The sequence below is a fragment of the Sus scrofa genome, chromosome 3 (assembly GCF_054392235.1).
Source record: "Sus scrofa isolate SSC_HxYL_T2T_F1_AM1 chromosome 3, Sscrofa_HxYL_maternal_Yorkshire_Landrace_v2.0, whole genome shotgun sequence".
In the NCBI taxonomy this organism is placed as follows: Eukaryota; Metazoa; Chordata; class Mammalia; order Artiodactyla; family Suidae; genus Sus; species Sus scrofa.
The window spans coordinates 42,357,133-42,380,554 of record NC_139385.1 but is presented as its reverse complement, the minus strand read 5'-3'; the positions used below and the strand labels follow the sequence as shown (position 1 = coordinate 42,380,554).

General features: G+C 45.9%; 1 protein-coding gene across 25 annotated transcripts in view; it reads left to right on the top strand.

Annotated features, from left to right (window-relative positions):
- RBFOX1 (RNA binding fox-1 homolog 1) overlaps positions 1 to 23,422 on the top strand; it is a 2,264,635-nt gene that overhangs the window by 1,261,770 nt on the left and 979,443 nt on the right. For all 25 annotated transcript variants that reach the window (XM_021088068.2, XM_021088064.2, XM_085017651.1 and 22 more), the window contains one exon: positions 4,457 to 4,504. In XM_021088068.2, the coding sequence (XP_020943727.1) occupies positions 4,457 to 4,504 (48 nt within the window). The remainder of the gene's footprint in view (positions 1 to 4,456; positions 4,505 to 23,422) is intronic.

Here is a 23,422-nt window from a genome sequence, read left to right as displayed (position 1 = left end):
TAGCCCCTTCCAGGTATAGACTTAAGCTCTGTTGTTGACTGACCCTTAGGGAGTTATCACCTCATACCTGTCAGAATGGATGTCATCAAAAAAAATTTACAAATAACAAACGTTGGTGAGGATGTAGAGGAGAAGGTGCAGTGGAAATGAACCCAACTAGTATCCATAAGGATTCAAGTTCAATCCCTGGCTTCTCTCTGTTGGTTAAGGATCTGGTGTTGCTGTGAACTGTGGCGTAGGTCACAGATGTGGCTCAGATCTGGTGTTGTTGCTGCTGTTGTGTAGGCTGGCAGGGGCAGCTCAGATTCAACCCCTAGCCTGGGAATCTCCATATGCCATGAGTATGCCCCCCCTCCAAAAAAAGAAGGAATCCTTGAACACTGTTGGCGGGAATGGAAATTGGTGCAGCCATTGTTGAAAACAGTATGCCGTTTCCTCAAAAACACTGAAAATAGAACTACAATCTGATCCAGCAATCTCACTCCTGGGTATATATCCAGGAAAAACAAAAACATTATCAGAAAAGGTTCATGCACCCCAATGGTCATTGCAGCACTATTTACAATAGCCAAGACATGAAAACAACCTATGTATCCATCCACAGATAAATGGATAAAGAAGATATATATAGGAATATTACTCATCCATGAAAAATAATGAAATTCTGCATTTGCAACAACGTGGATGGACCTAGACAAAGTCCCACTTAGTGTAATGAGTCAGGCAGAGGAAGATGAATGCTGTATGATATCACTTATACGTGTAATCCAAGAAACAAGACAAAGGAAAGTTTACACAACAGAGAAACAGACTCGCAGATCCAGAAAATAATCCAGTGGTGACCGAAGGAGGAAGAGAAAGGGGAGGGACAAATTGGTGATAGAAGATTAAGAGATACAAACTCCTAGGCGCAAAACAGATAAGCAACAGGATGTATTGTACGGCAGAAGGAATCATGGCCATTACCTTGTGATAACTTGTAATGGAGTATGATCTGTAAACATACTGAATCACTGGGCTGTACCCCTGAAACTCATAATATTGTAAATCAACTATACTTGAATTAAAAAAAAAAAAAAAAGCCTAAATAACCCCAACCTTCTGTGGATTTGGGGAATTTAGAGGCGTGTGTGACCAAGGCCTCACACCGTTCCTGATACCAAAGGGACCCTGCTCGTGGTTTCAGTCCTGCTTTGCTGGTATCAAAACAGTCTGTGACACAGAAAATAAAAACTTCTGCCTTATGACATGGTCTGTTTTTGTTCCCTTGTGGATCTACATGGACCTAGAATTGGCTGTGTGCTTAATAAATCCCCATGGCGATGGCCCTTCACTTCCATCTGCATTGTCCCTAATGAGGCATCAGCAGAGTGTGAGAAAATAAACATTTCTGCAGACTTAACCTACCCAAAGTGAAACCACGATGGTTTGCAGACCCCTGCACCGTCCTGCCACACCTCAGACCCCTATTCAAGACCTCTGCCTTTGTTTTTTTGTTTAATTTTTATGTTTGTCTTTTCAGGGCCACACCCACAGCATATGGTAGTTCCCAGGCTAGGAGTCGCATCGGAGCTGCAGTTGCCAGCCGACACCACAGCCACAGCCACACCAGATCCAAGACATGTCTGTGACCTACTCCACAGCTCATGGCAGTGCCAGATCCTTAATCCACTGATCGAGGCCAGAGATGGAACCTGTGTCCTCATGGATGCTAGTCAGGTTCTTAACTGACTGAGCCACGATGGGAACTCCCTGAAGGCCTCTGTTGATCTGTCCACACTCTGACCAGCTCTCGATGCCTTCCCTGCCCCCACCCTTGCCAGCCACCATCATCTTCTACTGGAATCCCTGCAGTAGCCCCCAAACTGGTCTCCCCCATGTGCACTTTTGGCTCCCAACTGTCTATTCTGTTGAAAGAGAAGTTGGCTAATATCTGTCCTCTCCTCACAACTGCCCAGTGAAAACAACAAAGGGACGTGGAGAAACTGGAGCTCTTGTGCCCTGCCTCTGGGAAGGTCAAAGGGTGCGGCCACCGGTGATGTTCCTGGAGAAGTTACACCTGGAATTATCACGTGATTCAGCCGTTCACCTTCTGGGCGTGTATGCGAAAGATCGGAAAGCAGGGACTTGAACAGATGTGTGTTTACCCATCTTCAGGGCAGCCCTGTTCACAGTAGCCAAAACGTGGAGACAACCCAGTGTCCACTCGTGGATGAAAAGATAGATAAAAGATGATCCCTCCATACAATGGAATATGATCCAGCCTCCAAACAGAAAGAGCCCCTGATTCATTCTACTCATGGGAGAACCTTGGGAGGAGACACTATGCTACATGAAGTAAGCCAGACGCAAAAGAGCAAATGCTGATATGGCTCCTCTTATATCAGTGTTAAAGGCTGAATTATACCCTACCCCCAAGTTCACAGGTTGAAGCCTTACCCTTTGGTGTGACTGTATTTGGAGATAGGGCCCTTAAGGAGATGATTGAGGCTAAATAAGGTCATAGGGTGGGGCCCTGATAGAATAGGACTAGTGTCCTTATAAGAAGAGAAAGCCCAGAGATCTCTCTCTCTGAGAAGGTGACCATCTCCAAACCCGCAAGAGAGATCGCATGGGAAACCAAGTTCAAGGGCACCCTGATTTTGGACTTCTAGCCTCCAGAATTGTAAGAAAATGAATTTCTGTTGTTCAAATCTCCCCAGACTGTGGTGCCTTGTTATGGCAGCCCTAACAGAGTGATACAGTGAGGTCCTGAGAGTTGTCAGATTCAGATTCAGGAGGCAGAATATAAGGAATGAATGTTACTGGGGGAGGGGGGGCAGGGAGAAGGGGTGTTACTGTTGAATGGTTATGGAGTTTCCATTTGGGAAGATGGGAAAGGTTTGGACATGGATGGTGGTGATGGTTGCACAGCAGTGTGAACTGTGCTCTTCAAAATGGTTAGAGTACTCAGTGCTCTGTTATGTGTGTTTTACCACAGTAAGAACAAAAGCACTTCTGAAAGGTTCTTCGCGGCTCGCCAACGAATGGATAGTGGTTGGATGGATGGATGAATTAAAACCCAATGTCTTCCTCTGATGTCTCTTCCACTGTTTTCCTATTTGACTTCCTTCCAGCCCCAGAGACCTCCTTCCTCCACTGTCCAACCCACTTCCCCCCTCGGGGCTTTTGCACTTGCTCTTTCCTCATCAGAGATGCTCCTTCCCCCCAGGGGGCTACAGGAGGCTCATCCCCTAACTTCCTTCAAGCCCTTACCCCGTGGCTGCTTCTCTTTAAATTTAAAATCTTATCCCCCTGCCCTTGATGTTTCCCCTCTCCTCCTCTCTGCTTCATTTTTCTTCATAGTGCATTTCCTTTTCTAAAACACCAGCCATGTATTGCCATTTCTTCTACTTGTTTGGCTTTTCTAGTAGAATGTAAGCATTGCCAGGGCAGGACCTTCCTGTATTTTGGATGTTGAGTCTTCTGTGCCCAGAGCAAGGCTTGGCAAGCAATAGGTGCTGAATGGATTATCTTTTGAATGAGCAAAAGGATGTCATAATTGCTTGTGTATGTATCTGCCATCTCATCTAACTGGGAAGTTCCTTGAGGGTCAAAACCATGTTGTTGTTGTGTTCACCTTTACGTTCTAGAGCAACAAGAAAAAAATGCGTAAAAAGTAGGTCTGCAATAAAGATGGATGAATGGATGGATGATGGTTGGATGGATGGATGATGGAAGGTGGATGGATGGATGATGAATGATGGATGGAGGGAGGGATGGCTGGTAAATTGTAGATGGATGGATGGAAGAATGATGGGTATATGAATGGTATGTGGATAAATGATAGATGGATGGATGGTAGATGGATGAATGAGGCTGGATGGATGGATGGATAGATGGATGAATGGTGGATGGATAATGGATGGATGATGGATGGATGGTGGGTGGATGGATGAATGATGGATAGATGGATGATGGATGGATGGATGGTGGATGGATGGATGAATGATGGATAGATGGAAGATGGATGAAAGATGGATGGTGGGCGGATGATGGACCAATGGGTAGAGAGATGGATACAAGGATAAAAAATAGACAGGGATGGCAAACCTGGATTGGGAGAGAGACATTAAGTCTGATTAAGGGCAGTCTCTGCTGATGTGAAGAAAGGTGTCTGGGGGGCATATTATTTTATGAGCCATCAGCTTCTCTTTGTTGTGGCCTCTGATCCATAGCTTTTGCCTTCACCCCACATCTGCATGTAATAAAGCTTAGTTACGACATCCATATGTCTCTAATGCAAACAGTAGGGCATATACTTCTAAAAAGCGCTATAAAGAGCAATGGCTCGAGAAACAACCACTAGGAGCGTGAGCTCTTTATTATTTTAAAGGGCATTTCAACGACACCACTGAATGTTCCCTGACCATCCTTCTGACTCCTGTCTTCTCTCTTTCTTTTCTCCTTCTCTCAGGATATCAAAGCAGACTGCAACACCTGCGTGGAAATAGAAGACAGAAAGGTATGTCAATATTTTTTGCCTGTTTTGGTTTCAAGCAAGACAAGAACTCTGCGATTTAAACCCGAGTGTTTAAGGCGTGCTTTGCTGACGACGGCTCGCAAACCTGATTCGTGAGCTGATATTAGACACTTAAAGACAATCATACTTTAAAATGTCTGTTATTGTTGTTGTTGTTGGCTTTGCAGTCTGTGTTGGATCTAATAACTTCAGTGAAGACCGCATAATGTGATTAAGTGCTAAAAAATTTGTGGTTGATTTTTGTTTCAGTCATTTGCTTCTCTCCAGGAAAATAGCTGGTCTCTCCTTAACTTGTTTCTCATGTTAGTGGAATATTTTGGGTGGTTATTGTATCTGATATGCCACATATTATATAGAGTTATGTAACATTGCATATATCATGGAATATATAATCTTGGGCATTCCAGGGTGTGTCCTGAAAACTGTATCTGATTTATACACTTTGGCTTTAAAAAGAGCCTGCCCCCATTTCCATCATGAGACATCACACGAGCAGTACCTTTCTGTGATAGAAATTTATTCACCTGGTGTTTTTCAGAGGGCAGAGAAGGGAGGTCATTTCCTACATATTAAAATACGTTTTCCCTCCATTTATCTTCTTGTTACACTCGGTGTGGATCCCCTCAGGAAAGGCAACTGCTTGACAACTGTTCTTCACTTTAATATTTTCAATCTCCCTTTATTGACAAGAGTTCACAGAAGTTTCCGTGGCAGAGCGCATCCAAGCAGATCAAATTTTACCTTTAACGCCTTGGATCAAAAAAGGTCAAATAAGTGAATTGAGGGTACATGTCTCCTGGCTACTTCTGACACCATTCCACAATTTTGAAAGATGTTCCTCCCTGAAACTGTACCATTATTGTCGAAGGCAGCTATTATTTCCAGCAGAGGTTTTCTGCCCTGATTTTGTGGTAACACAGCCATCTGCTGATGAGTAAGGTGGCAAGGAGGTCTACAAACAAAATTCACTTTTTAACAGAACACCATTCCCATGTATTATTTTACGGAGCGTTTGTGCATCGCCTGGCTTTGAAAGGAGTGGCCTCAACTTGCACCGTGTGTTCTTAATTTAGCTCCATTTGTGCCTTACTCTAGTTTGCAGGCAGAGGTGTTTCAGGTCCTATTTGCATGTGATGCAGGTCGAAGGGCTGGTATCCTTGCCTGTGAGCATTTCGAGGTTGGGCAAATGGGATTTAGGCTGAAGATGTATTCACTGTCTTTTTCCTCTGTTTGCAGTTACTCTATTCACCACGTCCCAGTGAAAGCATGTTCCCTGCTTCCAAAGTTCAGGATGTTTTCACTTCCCTTGGTTGTTGATGAAATTCACGAGTGTATTTCTGTCTAGTTTGTTGGTTTGTTTTGTTTTACTTTCTTTGCCGGTGGTGTTTGAAAGATACGAGGAGGAATGGTGCTGTTAAAACAACCGACAAGGAGTTTCGTCTTGGCTCAGCAGAAAAAAATCTGACCAGCACCCCTGAGGACGCAGGTTCCATCCCTGGCCTCACTCTGTGGGTTAAGGATCTGGCGTTGCTGTGAGCTGTGGTGTAGCTTGCAGTTGCCGCTCGGATCTGGCATTGCTGTGGCTGTGGTATAGGCTGGCAGCTACAGCTCCAATGCCACCCCTAGCCTGGGAACCTCCGTATGCCATGGGGGTGGCCCTAAAAAAAAAAAAGAACCACAAGATAACTGAGCAAATGGGGCCATGCACCCTGCCTCCATGCAAACTGCCCTTGGTTTGTGTGTCGTGACGATACTGATTCCTAAGTCTGTGGATGCTCTCTGGTGATGACGGGAGGGAAGAAGTCACAGGGGATTGTTCTGTACGGAGCTTCACCTGTTTTCAAGAAAGAGTAACACAGACCCCAACCCAGACCCACATATATGTGTTTCTGTGCTTTGTCACAAGCTGTTGGGTCAAATGAAGCCTCAGGTCCAATGGGCACCCTGGTGATTTCTAACTTTGCCCACACCTGACTGATGGCACGTGAATTCGCCAAACCTTTGGCTGTAATTACCTGGCGATGACTCCTAGCAACATAACAGCTACACTGCCTGCTTCCATTTTTGCTGTCTTATGCTCAGATGGCTTTTATTCCCTCTGTCCCACAGGAGGACTTTTCTCCCTCTGAATTCTGTTTTGATTTAATTTTTGTGACTCTCACATGGGGGCTGTCCCTTCTGTGCATGTGGTTGGACGTCGGGGGAGGCGGGTAGGTGCGGGAGGTGGCTCTGCATATTGGCATCCTGTCACTTAATAGACGAGTCTGGATGCAAACTCAAACCATCCCAGAGTGGCAGTGTCCCCACCCCCAGCAGAGGAGTGCCAGTCCTGTCCCTCCCCACAGGGATGCAGTGTGAGGTCAGGCGGGCCGGCAGCCACCCTGGCATCGGGAGTGATCTCCAGTGTCTGAGATGTCCCCGTGACATATAATTATGACATTTCACCGTTGACGTAATCACACACACTCGTGTGGTGTGTGTGTGTGTGTGTGTCCTTCTCCATCCAACCCAAGTGCTTCTGGCAAAATCTGTAATTTGATAAAGTGAAATTGAAGTGGCAAGAGATGACAGAGGTGTCAAAATAATAAGTCAACCTGCCTCTGAAGAGGCAGCCCCTTGGCCCGTGTGGATGTTTACAAAATGCTGAGTGCTCTGAAGGAAAGCCATCGTGTTTTCTTTAAAGCTCCATTTCCTTTAGTTAGGAAACCTTAAGCTGAGAGTCCCCATCATGGCACAGCGGAAACAAATCCCACTAGCATCCGTGAGGACGCAAGTTCGATCCCTGGCCTCGCTCAGTGGATCTGGCGTTGCCATGAGCCGTGGTGTAGGTCGCAGACGCCTTGGATCCCACGTTGCTGTGGCTCTGGTGCAGGCCAAAGCTACAGCTCCGATTAGACCCCTAGCCTGGGAACCTCCATATGCCATGGGTGTGGCCCTAGTTGCCTATAGGGTCCTCCCCCCCCGCCCCCGCACCCCTCCAAGGTCATGGCTCATCCCCTTCTCTTCCGCTCGGTGGGGCCGTTTACCTTGAGTCATTTTCCCCTCGGCTTCTAGACCAGATGTGATCATGGGAGGTAAATGGTGAATGTCAGCAGGTGAGGGGAGCCTTCGTCTTAGTGAAGGGCCATAAAATCACCCTTCCTGGGCGGCACTGTGTCTGGGTTCCATCTGAGACCCTTGCCCAGAGTGAGAGAATTTTTTTTTTCCTCTCCTTTTCTCTGTTTTCCTGTATCCTAGATGCCTCTTTTCCATCAGCAGACAGGAAGCGGAGAGTCATTGGGAGAACCTGGCCTGGTTGGTTATTTGTTTATGTATTTGCTTATTTGTTTATTTATTTTGGTCTTTTGTCTTTTTAGGGCCACACCTGCAGCATATGGAGGTTCCCAGGCTAGGGGTCCAATCGGAGCTACAGATGCCAGCCTACACCACAGCCACAGCCACGCAGGATCCGAGCCGCATCTGCCACCTACACCACAGCTCATGGCAATGCCAGTTCCTTAACCCACCGAGTGAGGCCAGGGATCGAACGCTCAACCTCATGGTTCCTTGTCGAGTTCGTTAACCACTGAGCCAAGACGGCAACTCATGGCCTGGTTGTTTATGGAAGAGTTCCTGGAATATGGTTTTGTTTTCTGTGTTTCTTGCTTCCCAGCCCACCGGTGAGACACACCCCTGTGGCTGGACCTGCTCTTGGGGGGCTTCCCGGCCATTTCCTAAAATCACCCAGAGGGTGTCACAGGGAGATCTGAAGGGCTGGTGGCATTTTCCCCCCTTAGGTGGGGAGCAGAGCTCAGCCCATTTCCTCCCCTGGCCGATGCCAAAGAGCAAATTCAGATTTAGCAAAGATGAAGCAGTTTGTCCCCGGGGCGGCCGCCTGGCCTTGAAGAACCGCCTGCCTTTGGCACTTACACGACCCATGTCACGGGGAGGGGGGGCACGGAGGCATTTAAATTCGTTTTTATTTGTGGTGTAAAATCCATCTGAATTTCCAGACTATTATGAAGACCGCGATGCAGGTGATGAGAGCAGAGGCTGATGGATCAGGCAGGGGAGGATCTGTCAGGAGGAGAATGCAGCCCATTTGTCAGAGGCTATAAACACACACACAGGGCTTCCTCTCCTCACTTAGCACCTGGCCTGGTGCGGCTCAGCAGTTTCAGATCCGCTCTAAAATTGCACAGAAGGAGCCTGAGCGGTTTGCAAAAGTTAAGGCGACTTTGCAGTTGGTGATCCGTGATGGGATGGGATGTGCTTAACACTAGGTGTCTGGAACCTTTGCTGTAACAATACTTAGCTCTGATCAGGCATCCTTAAGTACCTTTAGATGGTCACAGCAGCTAAAGCACCAGGCACTATCATTATCCCCATTATACAGGGGAAGAAACAGAAGCTCAGGCAGGTTAAGCAGTTTGCCCAAGATCACACTAGTTGCATCATTGGCTAGGGTTTAAGCTCAGAGATTCTTACTTCAGAGGCTGTGTTCTTGGCCCTGATGTTAATACACACACACACACACACACACACACACACACACACACACACACACACACAGAATTAAATGTGTAAAATATGAGAATTGTCCTTTCCAACTGATGAGTTTGCATCTGAACTGGTGTCATCACCCATTGCCAAGTTAACGGTCTAGTTTTCAGTCTGGGGCAGCCTTTCAGCCCCCACGTTTTAGCTCCCTCTGTCTCATGGAGAGATTCGGCACAACCTTGTCAAGTCTGACCCCCTGGGGAGCTGCTGGCACCAGGCCATGGGGCTGCAAAGATTTCTGGTCTTAAGGACAAGGGATAGTAGGACCAGAATGCAGTCCTGGCTTCAGTTCCCAATAGACCTGGCTCAGCTCCAAGCTTTTGAGATTGATTCCGGCAGCATCTATGCAAGAGTTGGACATTCTGCACTCAAAACCCAGGTGTTAGCAGAGTAGAAGAGTTAAAACCTCAGCCTCTGGAGCTGAACGTCCTGGGATTTAATCCCATTTCTCCCATGTAGCGGCTCTGTAACCTTGATAGGCTTTCTTACCTCCAGTCAGCCTCCACTTGCCCATCTGTAAATTGGAGATAATAAAATCCCCTGGAAAGGCTGATTTGAGGAACTGACAAGATAGTACTGCAAAGCAGTGTGTGTAATGCCTGGCACAAAATGAGAACTCAATTAGTGGCAGCTGCTTTTATTTTTGTTTTGGCTGGTATCCACACCCATAGGCATTCTGTACCATTTACAGTTAAATTCCTTTAAAAAAACAGACGCCCCCCGCCCCCCGAAAGTGGTGTGGGGCTCAGAGAAATAGGCAATCAGTAGGACCTAGCAGGTTTCAATAATATTTTACAGAAGAAGAGATGCTTGGCCTAAATAAGGAAATAACAAAATTACCTGCCCACTGGGTCCAGGCAGGAGTCATAAATTAGTGAAAGGAGCCAGAGGATGATTGTAGGTAATATGAAGTGTTGGGGACAGCTTTGAACTCAAGAGTTATGGGCCCATGTGCGGGGGCTATAGTATAGCTCCCTGTTGCCACATGGACTCTAGGTTCAGGGCTGCTATTTTCTTTTTTTCTTTTTTTTTTTAACATATTTTTTAGGGCTGGACCCACGGCATATGGAGGTTCCCAGGCTAGGGGTCGAATCAGAGCTACAGCTGCCAGCCTATACCACAGCCACGGCAACACAGGATCCGAGCTGTGTCTGCAACCTACACCACAGCTCATGGCAATGCCGGATCCTTAACCCCCTAAGTGAGGCCAGGGATCAAACCTGCATCCTCATGGATACTAGTCAGATCTGTTTTCGCTGTGCCACAGTGGGAACTCCCAAGGGCTACCATTTTATAAGCCAATCTGGAAATCTGGATGTTAATATGAAACTACTGATTTTTTTTTTTTTTTTTTTGTCTTTTGTCTTTTTTGTTGTTGTTGTTGTTGTTGTTGTTGTTATTGTTGCTATTTCTTGGGCCGCTCCCGCGGCATATGGAGATTCCCAGGCTAGGGGTTGAATCGGAGCTGTAGCCACCGGCCTACGCCAGAGCCACAGCAACGCGGGATCCGAGCCGCGTCTGCAACCTACACCACAGCTCACGGCAACGCCGGATCGTTAACCCACTGAGCAAGGGCAGGGATCGAACCCGCAACCTCATGGTTCCTAGTCGGATTCGTTAACCACTGCGCCACGACGGGAACTCCTGATTTTTAAACACTGTGCAAGCACAGTAAAATATATACGCAGTCCAGAGTCAAGAGACACGCAAGGCTTGAAATCTACATGTTAAATTGCAGTGGATTAGGAAGGGGTTTTGTGAATATAATTGCAGGGGCAGACTCTGTGGAAGGCTCTCTTGGCAGACAGAAGGTCAGTAGCAGAGACGCAGGGGTGGGGAAGATTGGGGCATGTGTAGGGAGATCCAGTGTGCATGTCCAAGAGTGGCCAGCAAGGAGACAGGTGCACTGGGTAGGCAGAATACCATGGAGAGTGTTGTTTAACACGCCAGTAGATTAGAGCTTTGTGTCAGTCTCCCTCCCAGTGGAAGAGAGACAGAGGAGGAGGACAGATCCTTGCTGGATGGGGCCAGAAATATATGCAACCAAGGAGGTAGTTGAAACTTTGGGTACCTTGCTCAGCCAAAGAGGGACTCATGAGGAGAGAGAGAGAGAGAGAGAAGGAGTCAGTACACAGAGATGGAGAAGCCCCGGCTCAGTACAAGGATGCAGGAAAGGATGCTCTGGGCAGAGCACGGTGATGTCAGCCAGGACTCTGAGAAACAATGGGACTGGGTGGCCAGCCAGGTGTCCTCCTTTTAAAGATGTTTGATGAAGGAGGACCATGTTTCCTGCCAGCCAGCAATGCCCAAGCGTGAGACTCAGATTTCAGATGATGGATGAGGCGTCCGCAGATCAAATCATTTGGGGAAGAAGTGACCAAGTTATTCTCTTGTCAATTATGGTTCAGACCTTGGGGTTCTATCAAGGAGACTTAAATTGGTTGGTTTTTGTTTGTTCTGTTTTGTCTCTGTAACAAGCCCAAAGGCCTGGTGCCTTCCCTAATCTACCTTTTTAACTAGGAGACCCAGAATCCTTGACAAGCAGTTCTAAGGTGTAGCTATAGTTTAGTAACATTGTTTTACTTTTGAGTGAGGGTTACATTCTTTAGACAAAGTTACATTCTTCAGACAACAAAGGACTCTGCTCTGTCCTTTTAAGTCAATGAACTCTTTTTTAAAAATTCTATTTATTTATTTATTTTTTGCCATTTCTTGGGCCGCTCCCACAGCATATGGAGGTTCCCAGACTGGGGGTCTAATTGGAGCTGTAGCTGCCAGCCTACTCCAGAGCCACAGCCACACAGGATCCGAGCCGCTTCTGCAACCTACACCACAGCTCACGGCAACGCCAGATCGTTAACCCACTGAGCAAGGGGAGGGACCGAACCCGCAACCTCATGGTTCCTAGTCGGATTCGTTAACCACTGCACCACGATGGGAACTCCAAAAAATTCTATTTATTATTGTGATTATTTTGGCTGCACCCGTGGCACATGGACGTTCCCTGGCCAGGGGTCAAATAGACTGGAGATTGCCCCCGCACCTCTACATCAACCCAAGCCCCTGCAGTTGAACTCTTAACCTGCAGCTCCATGGCAGAAAATCCTTTTTTGTTTTGTTTTGTTTTGTTTTACTATGTTTTTGTTTTGATTTTTAAAAGTAATCGCAAATGTATTAAGAACAAAACAATTGAGTTAATTTAGTGAAAAATCAGATGGACACAGAAACGTCACGCATCCAGATTGCAAATAACTGGGGTTTAGGGAACATTGTTTTCTGATGGTGTGGGTTTGTGTTTGGGAAAGGGTGAGCACCTTGCCTACAAGGGTGGGCAGAAGGGGGCAAGGATGGAATTGGGGCTCCAGGCTAGAGGGCACAGGAGATGGAGGGGTAGATCTGGATTTGCAAGTGTTAATCCATCCTGCCTACATGGTTTGGTGACCAGGGGTCACGGACAACTTCATCCAGGAACATGTCGGAGACCTGCTCAACTAAGACTCTGGGTACAGCTGGCCGCCGTGAAGAGTGAGGGAGTTGATCAATGTGGACAATAAATTAATCTCCTGGATTTCCGGGGCTTAGATGCCAGTGAGGTTGAAAATGAGCACAAAGCAGTCACCAGGGTTGGTTTTCTATTAGCACCGTGCTCTCGCTGTAGGGATGGGAGTGGATTAGTCCTCTGGGCTCTGACAGGCAGAACAAAGACAGAGGGGAAGCCAGGCTCCTTATGGAGAGGGGCTCGCCCAGAATGAGAAGCATTCATGGACAAGTTTCTCATTAAAGACCAGAATGAGATCCTCAAGGCAGACCTGAGCACAGCCTGCGGTGAGCACCATTTGGCGAGACTTACAGAATGCACAGTCTGCGGATTGGATTTCTTTTCTGCTCCCAGTGTCCTTTGTTGAAGGCTGATTGTGTGTATGCATTCATGGGAAGATACTCCAAGACTCCCCAAAGCTGTGCAAATGAAAATTAGAGCATCCCTGAGGAAGGAATGCTATTTGGGTTGCCATTGAAGGAGGACAAAAGTTTAGAAACTCCTGGGTTGCGGGGGGCAGAGATGGAAGTTTGGAGGGAGAAGCATGACAGGACTTGGGGGCTGGAGAGAGGTTTGTGGTTTGAGAGGAGCTGGAAAGCAGGCAGGCGCCAGGTCCCCTGAAGCCTTATAAACACAGGGAATGCTTGTCCTTTATCCTAGGATGATGCTGTTTATCTGGAGTGGGATCCAATCATGTGAAATGATCAGACGCAGAGAGACAGTGCTGTTGCCTTATACCTGCTCATAGCTTATGCTTGACCGCTAAGATCTCTGGCTGGTTAACCGTGGTCCTACTTTGTCTCTGGCCAACACCAGCAAAGACTTGACCCGTGTTGCCTGGCTTTTCTCTTGGGCCACATTCGACATCGCATGCAAATTCCTCAAGGCCATGAATCTTCTTCAAATTCTTAACTCTTTTGGGCAAGGGTCTCGTAACAAATGAGTTCCAGCCACTCGCCAGCCTGTATTTGCTGTTCACTGTTTTCGCCACTGTCTCGGCACCCTTTTAGCACACGCAGAGCCACTTATGCCTGTGGACTTGACTCGGCTCCTGTGCTCTCCTGTGCTCAGTACAGATGTGTGGCCGAGATCTGGGCAAGACTTGGTGAGCCCACCACAAGTAGACCCCACTCTGTCCTTGTCCACTGCCAGGAAATGGAAGCGCCGGCTACGTGCACAGCCCAGCAGCGTCAGTTTTACTTAAACTTGAGGACTAGCCAAGAGTAGGGGTGATAAATCCCAGAGTCTAGAATTGTGTGTTCAGAACCTGAGAGACCAGGGGCAGAAAGTGAGCTCTGGAGAAGAATTTTCCCCTCAAAATGGCAGAGGGGAGTCACTGCCAAGAAACCTTCAGCATTTTTGTTCACGCCTACATAAGTTACCTCAAAGGACAATGTTGTGGGGTGGAAAAGAGCTTTGGAATCAAATAGGTCCCAGTTCTGCTCTTTACTAGTTGTGAAATCTTAGAAAAATCACCTTAGCTTCCTGAACCACAGCCATCCCATCTGCCAAATGGGGCTAGGTCGGGCATAGATGATTCTTATGGACCATGTTAGGACAGCTTCGATTGTACAACAGAACATCAAGTTGTACCAGCTTAAAGAAAGAGAGAGAAAAAAAGACAGCTGTTAGGTCAAATGGCCGTCAGGTTGGGCTATCATCTGGGATGCTGGATCCTGGTGTTTAAAATTCAAATGAGGTTACCATGGAAAGAGAAAGCTTATCTTCCAAGAATTTCAGCACAGTGCCTGGGGGTGATGCTCAGTGGCTTCTCATCGCTTGCTAAGCTATGGAACCAGTCCCTGGCTTTCACCCACAACCAGAAGTAGCACGGGCCCCAACTGAACAGCTTAGATGGATCAAAAGTAGAATTCGGTTCCTAAAGGAAACCTTTCCAGAAGCGAAGATGAACCATAGTCATTGCAGCTAGTGTGCCTGGAGAGCTTCCTACACACCAGCCACAAGGTGTGTGCATTCTGTGAGTGATGCTTATGAAGATCCTTTAAGATACGACTAGAGCGATCTCCATTTTACAGGCAAGGAAACCGAGGTGGCCCAGGTAGGCAGGGTGAAGTGAGATTCAGATCTAGGTGGTCTGCCTTTGGTTCTTAGCCATGAGGCTGTGCCACTTCTTCCAAGGCTGCTACGCAGGGGGACATTAAAACGAAAAACAAATGAACCTTCAATGTGCCACAGCCTCAGTGCCTGGCCCTCTCGTAAAGGATCACTCTATATATGAGAATCTTTGTTACACGGCGCTCAGTGGAACAGAAATAGCTGGGGCCGATGCCAGATGGCATTCTGTGAGCTATCCCTGCATTCCCCCTTAATAACTCATCCTACAGTATCATCTCGAGGTCCTCAATGGGTCTGCTCTTCAGAATGATCAGAATACTCAGGGTACCAGCCAGCACCTCACTTCCCTGCATGACGGAGAGTTATTTCTGTAGACAAGACCTTCTTAACTCTGGGAGGGGTCTCTGTGCTGCCTTTTCTCTTTTATCTGTGGGTTAACTGATGCTTTTGCACTGAACTTTGAAAACGAGATGTTATTCATCCTTTCCTCTTTCATTTATTTTAGGAAAATTCGAAGGTGGATGGAGGGGGAAGGCATGTAAAAAAAAAAAAAAAGTGGGAAGAGCTTCTACAATAAATGTGGTGTGGAGTTGAATCCGCCTCTGATGGGCTGGAAATGCACATGACAAGTGATGAAGGGGTGCTGGGATGCTCAGCAGTGCCCAGGGCAAGGATGTAAGGCAGAGAGTGCCCTGAAAAGCTATTGAGGTGGATCAGGCCATTTGTCTGATAGATCCTCCCGTCAGCCTTGAAGTTGGCTTTGGGAAGCTAGTCTAAGGAATCACAGGTATCGCAGAGTGGCTAAGAGCTTTAGCTTGGGATCCCCAAAGGCCTGGGTTTGAACCCCAGCTCGGCCACTTCATGGTTATTTAACCTCTTTGAGGCTCCTATTCTCATCCCCAAATGGAGAGGATCAGCGTAGCTCTTTTCTGGGATGGTTCAGTGAGCTAAGATACTTAGGGAATTAGCACTCTGGATGCCTTCAGTAGAAGCAAGCAGTCTTTATTTTTGCACACTCTCTCTCTCTCGTTTTTTTTTTTTTTTTTTTTTTTTTTTTTTTTTGCTTTCCTCGTACTCTTCCTTGGTCCTGGTCTCAGTTTCTTAGATCTCTGGTGGGATCAGAGAAGTTACATCTAGGACCAGGTGAGTAGATTATAGGGTTAAGGACAATGCTTCAGCTCCATCCCAGGTCCCCAGTGACAAATGTTGAATTTTCTCTATCCTGCAGATACGTATTAATCTGGCTGCAGGTGCATAGAGAGGGCAGGAAAGCATAGCAAAAGGTGTAGTCCAGTGATTGGAAACAGATTTAATCTTTGGTGTCAAGTCCGATTGATTGATAGTGGCTGCTCAGAATCAGAATGCTGTGTTGATGAGGAGTCTGAGCTGTGGAGTTCTGCCAGAAAGAGTGTATGATTGATTAGTGATGCCTGCCAAAGGTGAAGGAGTGGGAGTAACAGTACGTTTGCCAGGCCCAGAATCTAGCAACTGATGAGTGAAATAAATACCATTGCTCTGTTTTTAGGCCCAAAGATGAAGAGAGAAGACAGATGCTTCTGTGGCATTCACTGCTTGGTCTTTACTTTTGAGCCTGCCCGTTTCTCTTGTTATATTGCAAATTTGCAGTCCATCAAGACAAAGACGTTTTTATAGATAGCACATGGCTTAAAACCAATTTAACACATAAGAGCCTTATCTCAGGCATGTGTGATCACCCTTTCCGTGGCCCTTGAGAAGCCTACTCTATCGATTACATTTTGGTGCTAATTTACCTGACCTCCACCTCAGATGGGTAGGCTTATGTTTTTGATACCTTAATTTTAAAAGTGTGATTTATCACTAATGATATTTGTCATCTCTTTGCAATCATGTCTTAATTGTGGCTGAATTGCTTGCATTTTAATACCATTAATTCAAGCTATTATTTTCTTTTGTCATTTACCTAACAGAAGCTCGTCTATTCGTTCTGTGTAATTTTTAGTGATACTTCTTTCTTTAAACTCTGAATTAAAATGCATTTAGGAAACGCTTAATTAAGTGCAGAGCACGTTTTCTAGGATGGTTCTGTCATCTCTTCGTCTCAAAAAAAAAAAAATGGCCATCGGCTTTTTTGGTGATGAGTGGAGTGAGCGTTAATTAATTTCTTTCTCTTCAGTTGGCGTGTTTCATTATCTCACTTCGTGATATGTGATTGGGCGACTTTATGCTTTAGATAGAAAGCATGCCCTGCCCAAGTGTGATTTATGTTGTCCCAGCACTTTTGCACAGTTCAGCTGAAATTGTCTTCATGTTCATCAAGGTCAGAAAGCCCAGGGATTATGTCATCCATCCCAGCAGCTAGAGGGCTGAAATAACTTTCGATGGAATTTGATGTAATAGCAACAGAATCTCAGGGAAGGGTGGGGAAAATATACACACTCATTTGTGGACACACATGTGTACACATATGCACACATGCACACACACACACACACACACACACACACACACACACACACACAAGCCCATGCACATCCTATATGAAACTCTTATTTTATTAGGGGTGTTTTTGCCAATGAGAGATGAGAGTTTGTTTTCATGTAGTCATCACAAATCCTATCTTTTACTGTCGCTACTGCAAAGTAAAAGCTATCAGAACCTGCAGGTCAACCAGAAGTTTTTCTTATTTTCTCTTTAACAAAAGGGTTTTCCAGGTGGATCAGAGGATGGATCCTTGAGAACAGGACAGGTCTCAAGCTCAAGACATTCTGGCTTTTGAGGAAGGGAGCCATGTCGGAGCAAATCTCCATCATGAGCCCAGGCTTGCAGGCGCTGGCTCAGCCAGGGAAGCTGACAGCTTTTCTTGGTGCTCTGATCCACTGGTTCCTGTGGTGTACAGACAATCAAGTCCAAGGAGTAATTGTAAACCTTCAGAGCATCTCTGCACCCCCCTCAAAACAGTATTTTCCCTTGCAATAAGGAAAAATATAGTTCTGAAGTTCCCTGGTGGCTCAGTGGGTTAAGGACCAAGCTTTGTCACTGCTGTAGCAGGAATTTGATCCCTGGCCCTGGAAATTCCCATATGCTGTGGGCATGGCCAAAAAACAAACAAACAAAAAACTGTCTACTATCTGTCTTATCTGCTTACCTACCTACCTACCAACCTATCTAACCTACCCTGTTGGTTCTGTTTCTCTGGCACCCTGAGCAATGCAGTCATAACTGAAGGAAGTGGGGGAGGTCCTTGGGAAGCCATGCAGAATGGAGTGTAGGACTGAGTTCGGGCATGACCCTTAACCTTTCTGCATCTCTGACTCCTCTTCTGTAAAGAAATGGTAACCAAAGCAGCTACTTCCTAAGGTTGTTGCGAAGCTCTCCCCTAATGTTTGTCAATGACCAGTCCCCAGTTCTTGGTACGTAGTAATCCCTGGATGCCTGGTTGTTAATGGCAGTCACAGGTCTAGAAGTGGTAATAGTGGTGATTGTGATAAGCAATCGATATTCCTGTTGAGAATTAATATCTCATAGGTGACAACAAGGTCCCAACAAGACATTGTTGCCTGTAACGAGTGTCTTAACTGAAATGGCACCAAGGAGCCAAATGCATGAGATGGACAATTCACCTGCTCCCAAGAAATGTCTCCACTGCTTTGCAAGATTGTTACCCAATGCCTGACTGAATCCACTGGGCAAACATGGATCTAGCTTCAGATTCAGGCAGGGTAAAGCTTTGCAGATGAACATGTTTCATGTTGGCTGAAATGGGACCTGTCTGGATTTGCAGCAACTTGAAAAACGATGTTTGGGATGATAATGAAGGGAGAGCCTGCAGCCTGAGACTAAGCCTCCTCAGCTGTGTGTATGGCCTTTTAGCTCATTGGGCAGAAGTTTCTCTATCCAGAAAGAGGTCCCCAGGCCTTCTGTGAGTCATAAAATTAAAGCCACCACTGATGTCCGTGAAATAGAACTGTTAATTTATTTAGACAGGATCAATGTCAGCTCTTATTTTGGGGCAGATAGATGTCTTTTTATCAGAATTCCATGTTCATGGAATTATCAAGAAAATGACTTCACTCTTCCTAGACAGCATTCAAAGACTGCTCTCCCAGAGAAGTCGGACTCCTCTGCCTATCAGCTTGTCCCAATGATTCTGAGTTCATAAAATCTGTGTCTTTGAACATTTGCACTGCCTTCTTACCTTCCAAGTCGTCTTTAAACCTGGCGAGGAGATGAAGCAGACATGATGATAGCTGTCAAGTATCAGTATCAAATAGGTGACTGGAAATTGCCTGGTGTTTTCCTGTGCCCGTGATGAAAGGTTTTGACAGTATTTGGAATCAGTGACGCTCTCTCATGGTTATTAATCACTTTCGACGTTGAAGACTGTAGGTCTAACTCATGTGGTTTATGCTAGGGTTTAAGTTTAAGCCCGCATTAGATAGATATCCATTGTTTATTTCATTTCTATTCATGAAACACTGGGATTACCAAGGTCATTGAAATTTCATTCAGAGTTTCTCAGCTCCCGTCTCCATGAAGTTTAGAGTCTACTGGAGACGTATTTACCAAATAGTAAGTAACTATATATTTAGATGTGTGAGAAAATAAAAGTCAAGGCTATTGTGAGGTAAGAGAGAGAGGAGAGAAAGGAAGACAGGAAAGAAAGAGGGACAGGGAGATGACAGGGAGAGAGAGGGAGAGGAAGAAGAAGGAGGGGGAGGGAGAAGGGAGAGGGGTAGTGACTCCACAAAGGCACTTAGAGATGCATCGAGCACAAGCGACTAGGACTCGTTGGGCTGACTTTGCTTGGCTAGACTCTCTGTTTCAGGAGGACAGGAGTTCTGAGTTGTTCACCCAGCAGAGCACTGAAAAAGGCTGTGAATTAAGACAAGCGCAGGAATTAATGGTCCATCAAGGCGATGAGATCTTCATATTCACATGAAAGGCCAATGTATAGCTCTGGACAGAGAATGGTAACAGGCAAGTCAGTGATGGAGAGAAAACTAGGTTTAGACATTTGGAGGAGAAGTAAACCCTTGCTGGATGAATGACCATGTCAGGGGAATCCCAAGAGACTAGCCAAGCTGGGAAGGGTCTGCCTCCATGGAGAACAAAGGAAATAGGATGTAGAGACATGGAAAGACCGTGAGCAGAACCACTTCTTTTAAAGACATAGTAAGTAAACAGGGTTTAGGATTATTACAGGAAAGACGTGAGAAATTCAGCTCTTAGGTGATGAGAGTAGAAATGCAGTTCAAACTGGCTTAAACTAAAAATGAAATTTATTAACTCCCTATAATGAGTTGACTAGTAACCTCCAAAGAGACGTGGTGGAAGCTCCAGACCTTGGTGTACGTGGACGTGACCTTGATTGGGAACAGGGTGTTTGTAGATGTGATCAAGTAACAGTGAAGTCATATTGGAAGAGGGGAGCTGCTAATCTGCTGGTGTTTTTGTTTTAGTTTTTTTAAAAATGTATTTGGTCTTGGTCCCCAGTTTCAGGCACAGAGCTCCACATGGTTCCTAAATTTTCTTTTTAATCTTTTTAGAGCCACACCTGCAGTGTATGGAGGTTCCCAGGCTAGAGGTCCAATCGGAGCTGTAGCTGTTGGCCTATGCCAGAGCCACAGCAATGCCAGATCTGAGCCATGTCTGTGATCTACACTACAGCTCAAGGCAATGCTGGATCCTTAACCCACTGGGTGAGGCCGGGGATCGAACCCGCAACCTCATCGTTCCTAGTCGAATTCATTTCCATTGTGCCACGAAGGGAACTCCTGCTGGTGTTTTTATAAGAGAAAGGAGAGGGAGATTTGGGTGCAGAAGTCCACAGAGGGGGAAGAAGCATTGAGACAATGAAGGCAGAGATAGGGATGATGAGGTTATAAGCCAAGGGATGCCAAGGATCACCAGCAACTGCCAGAGCTAGAGAGGCAGAGAGAGTCTTCCCTAGAGGCTTCAAGGGAACACGGCTCTGTGGACTCCTAGATTATGACTTTCAAGTCTCCATCTCTGGGAGATGGTGTATATCTGTTGTTTAAAATCACCTGGCTTGCAGTGATTTTGTTAATGTGAAGCAAACAGTAACAAATTAAAAAAAAAATTAACCTAAGAAGCTAATACATTCCAACATCCAAAAGTTCAGGGGAATCTAGCTTCAGGTTTGGCTGGATCCAGGTGCTTCTAACATGCATCATGCATATGCTCATCTCCATCTCTGGGTTCTTTTTATCTTAGAATTGACTTAATTTCAGGCAGACTTTTCTCAAATGGAGAAAAATGGCCCCAGAAGATTGATTTCTTTTGACCAATTTAGTGAACAATTCCTAGGTTTAGGCAGGATTGGGTCTTATGTCCATTGCTGAACCAGTTCCATGTGGTATGGAATGGAATTTGGCTAGGGCCTGATGCCTGTGTGCATCCCTGGAACTTGGGTAGTGTCAGGTCTACGTAGATGCCAAGGGAAATGGGAGAGGAGAGACCCCCCTCCAAAGGAAAAGAGACCCCCACAAGTTTCCTTGAAAGTAAAATTGGAGAGAGGCAGGTTGGAGGGGGTCCAGTTGTTATTGGAAGTAGATGAAAGGACCCCGCACTGGGGAGAACCCCCCCCACACACAGGTACCACCCACACCACACATACCTTCACACACACCACACACACATCACACACACACACACCATATGTACTATACACACAGCTCCTTCCTTCACCTGAGACCAGGTTATAAAGGGACAGGAATGCAGGCAAGCAGGCTTCTTAACACTGGTTACAGAGACAGGCTTGGGAACAGTGAACTGAGAGGTGAGAATTACACCTGGGAGTTCTGAGGATGGCTTGCAGGTTCAGGAAAGTTTGGGGACAAGGTGGCTTGGAGACAGCATACCATCCTGGCCTCTTACAAATTCTGGGACGTCCTGAGCTCTTTCTGGTTACAACTTCAGTGCTGACCCCAGGTGGATTCTAGCCCAGGGTAGGCTCTCAACAGTCGATAAAGGTGTCCTAAGGACCCAGAGTTGGAGCGGACGGAAGCCCTTGGGGATAAAGGGGACTGGACTTTTCAGACTCGTTTTTCTGCACAGAACCTAAAGAGGCACCCATTTTGAAAGAGTGACAATGGCTGAATGCTACGTGTACAAGACCAACTGCCAACTGCTTTGTAAGCAGGATTCATTTACTCTGCGCGCCCGACCAAGAAAGCAGGTGGATGTCAAGCAGCGCCGAGATGATGAAATGGAATTCCAGAAATATTACAGGAATGTTCCAAGCTCTCACAGTGAACAGGTGTCAGGGCTGCCGTTTGATCCTAGAGTCTCTAAACCCCAGAAATCATTCATATTTTTAGCTCCTCCTAGCTGCCATAAAATTAAGGGTGGCCAATAACTTGACAGTAGTTAAGACCCAGTCATGACACTTGACTGGTTACCTCTGTAAATACACACACACACACACACACACACACACACACACACACACACACACATGCATGCATTCACATGCACACACACGCATGCACATGCACAAGCACACATATGAAGACGTAGACTAGATGTATGTGGCATGTTTCTATGGAGAGTAGAAGTCTTTCTTTTGTTGCTGTAAGTTTAAAATTTTGTTGCCCCCCAAAAAGCTACCTACATCAAAAGATCCAAAAAAGAAAGTTTTAAATATCCAGCGTAAATTAAGAGCTCCATATCAAAAACATCAGGGAGCTAGAATTAAATAAAAATTAAGCCCGGAAGCAGAGTAATGACCCAGTGGTTCATTACAGACTTACATTTTCAATCAAAGATAAAATCTCATTAAAAGTATATCTTTGATTAGGGAACACGTTTGGACTGCTCCAGAGTTGGATTGCTTTATCCGTAGATATATGAGCCGTAAAATCTTTTTCCCCCGTTTCTAACTTTAAAGATAGCCGGCTATTTATCTTCTGACATTGTTATAAACCTTTAATATAGAGGAAGACTGAACAGAGATGGTAGGGCTTTTAAAATACCTACCAGGGACTTTCGCCTCGTAAAATTAAAGGGTCTATTTTCATAGTCTGTTGTGATCTTTTTTTTTTTTTTTTTGCTATTTCTTGGGCCGCTCCCGTGGCATATGGAGGTTCCCAGGCCAGGGGTCGAATCGGAGCTGTAGCCACTGGCCTACACCAGAACCACAGCAACGTGGGATCCGAGCCGCGTCTGCAACCTACACCACAGCTCATGGCAACGCTGGATCGTTTAACCCACTGAGCAAGGGCAGGGACCGAACCCGCAACCTCATGGTTCCTAGTCAGATTCGTTAACCACTGCGCCACCACGGGGACTCATGTTGTGATCTTAAGGAAGACTTTTTATATATTACTTGACTGATTCATCAGCAAGGACCCACACTAGGCATCTAATCTTGTACTAGCCCAACAGAGACAGAATGCAAGGTGCATATGTAAGGTTACACTATCTAGCAGCCCCAAAAGGGCAAAAAGAAGAAGAAGAAATTAATTTGAATGGTATTTTTTTATTTAGCCTATGTGATGTTATCAACATGTAATCAAAACAAAAATATTCAGGAGGTTGTTTGTATTCTTTTCTTTTTCGTACCAAGTCTTCAAAATCTGGTCTGTGTTTCACACTCACAATCTGATGGCCTTATTTCCAGTCCTTAGTGTGTGACCACATGTGGCTTCTGTATGGGGTATCTCAGGTGTCACCCATCCTGTCATTTAAAAGAGAGAGAAAAACTGGAGTTCCCATTGTGGCTCAGTGGGTTAGGAACCTGACGT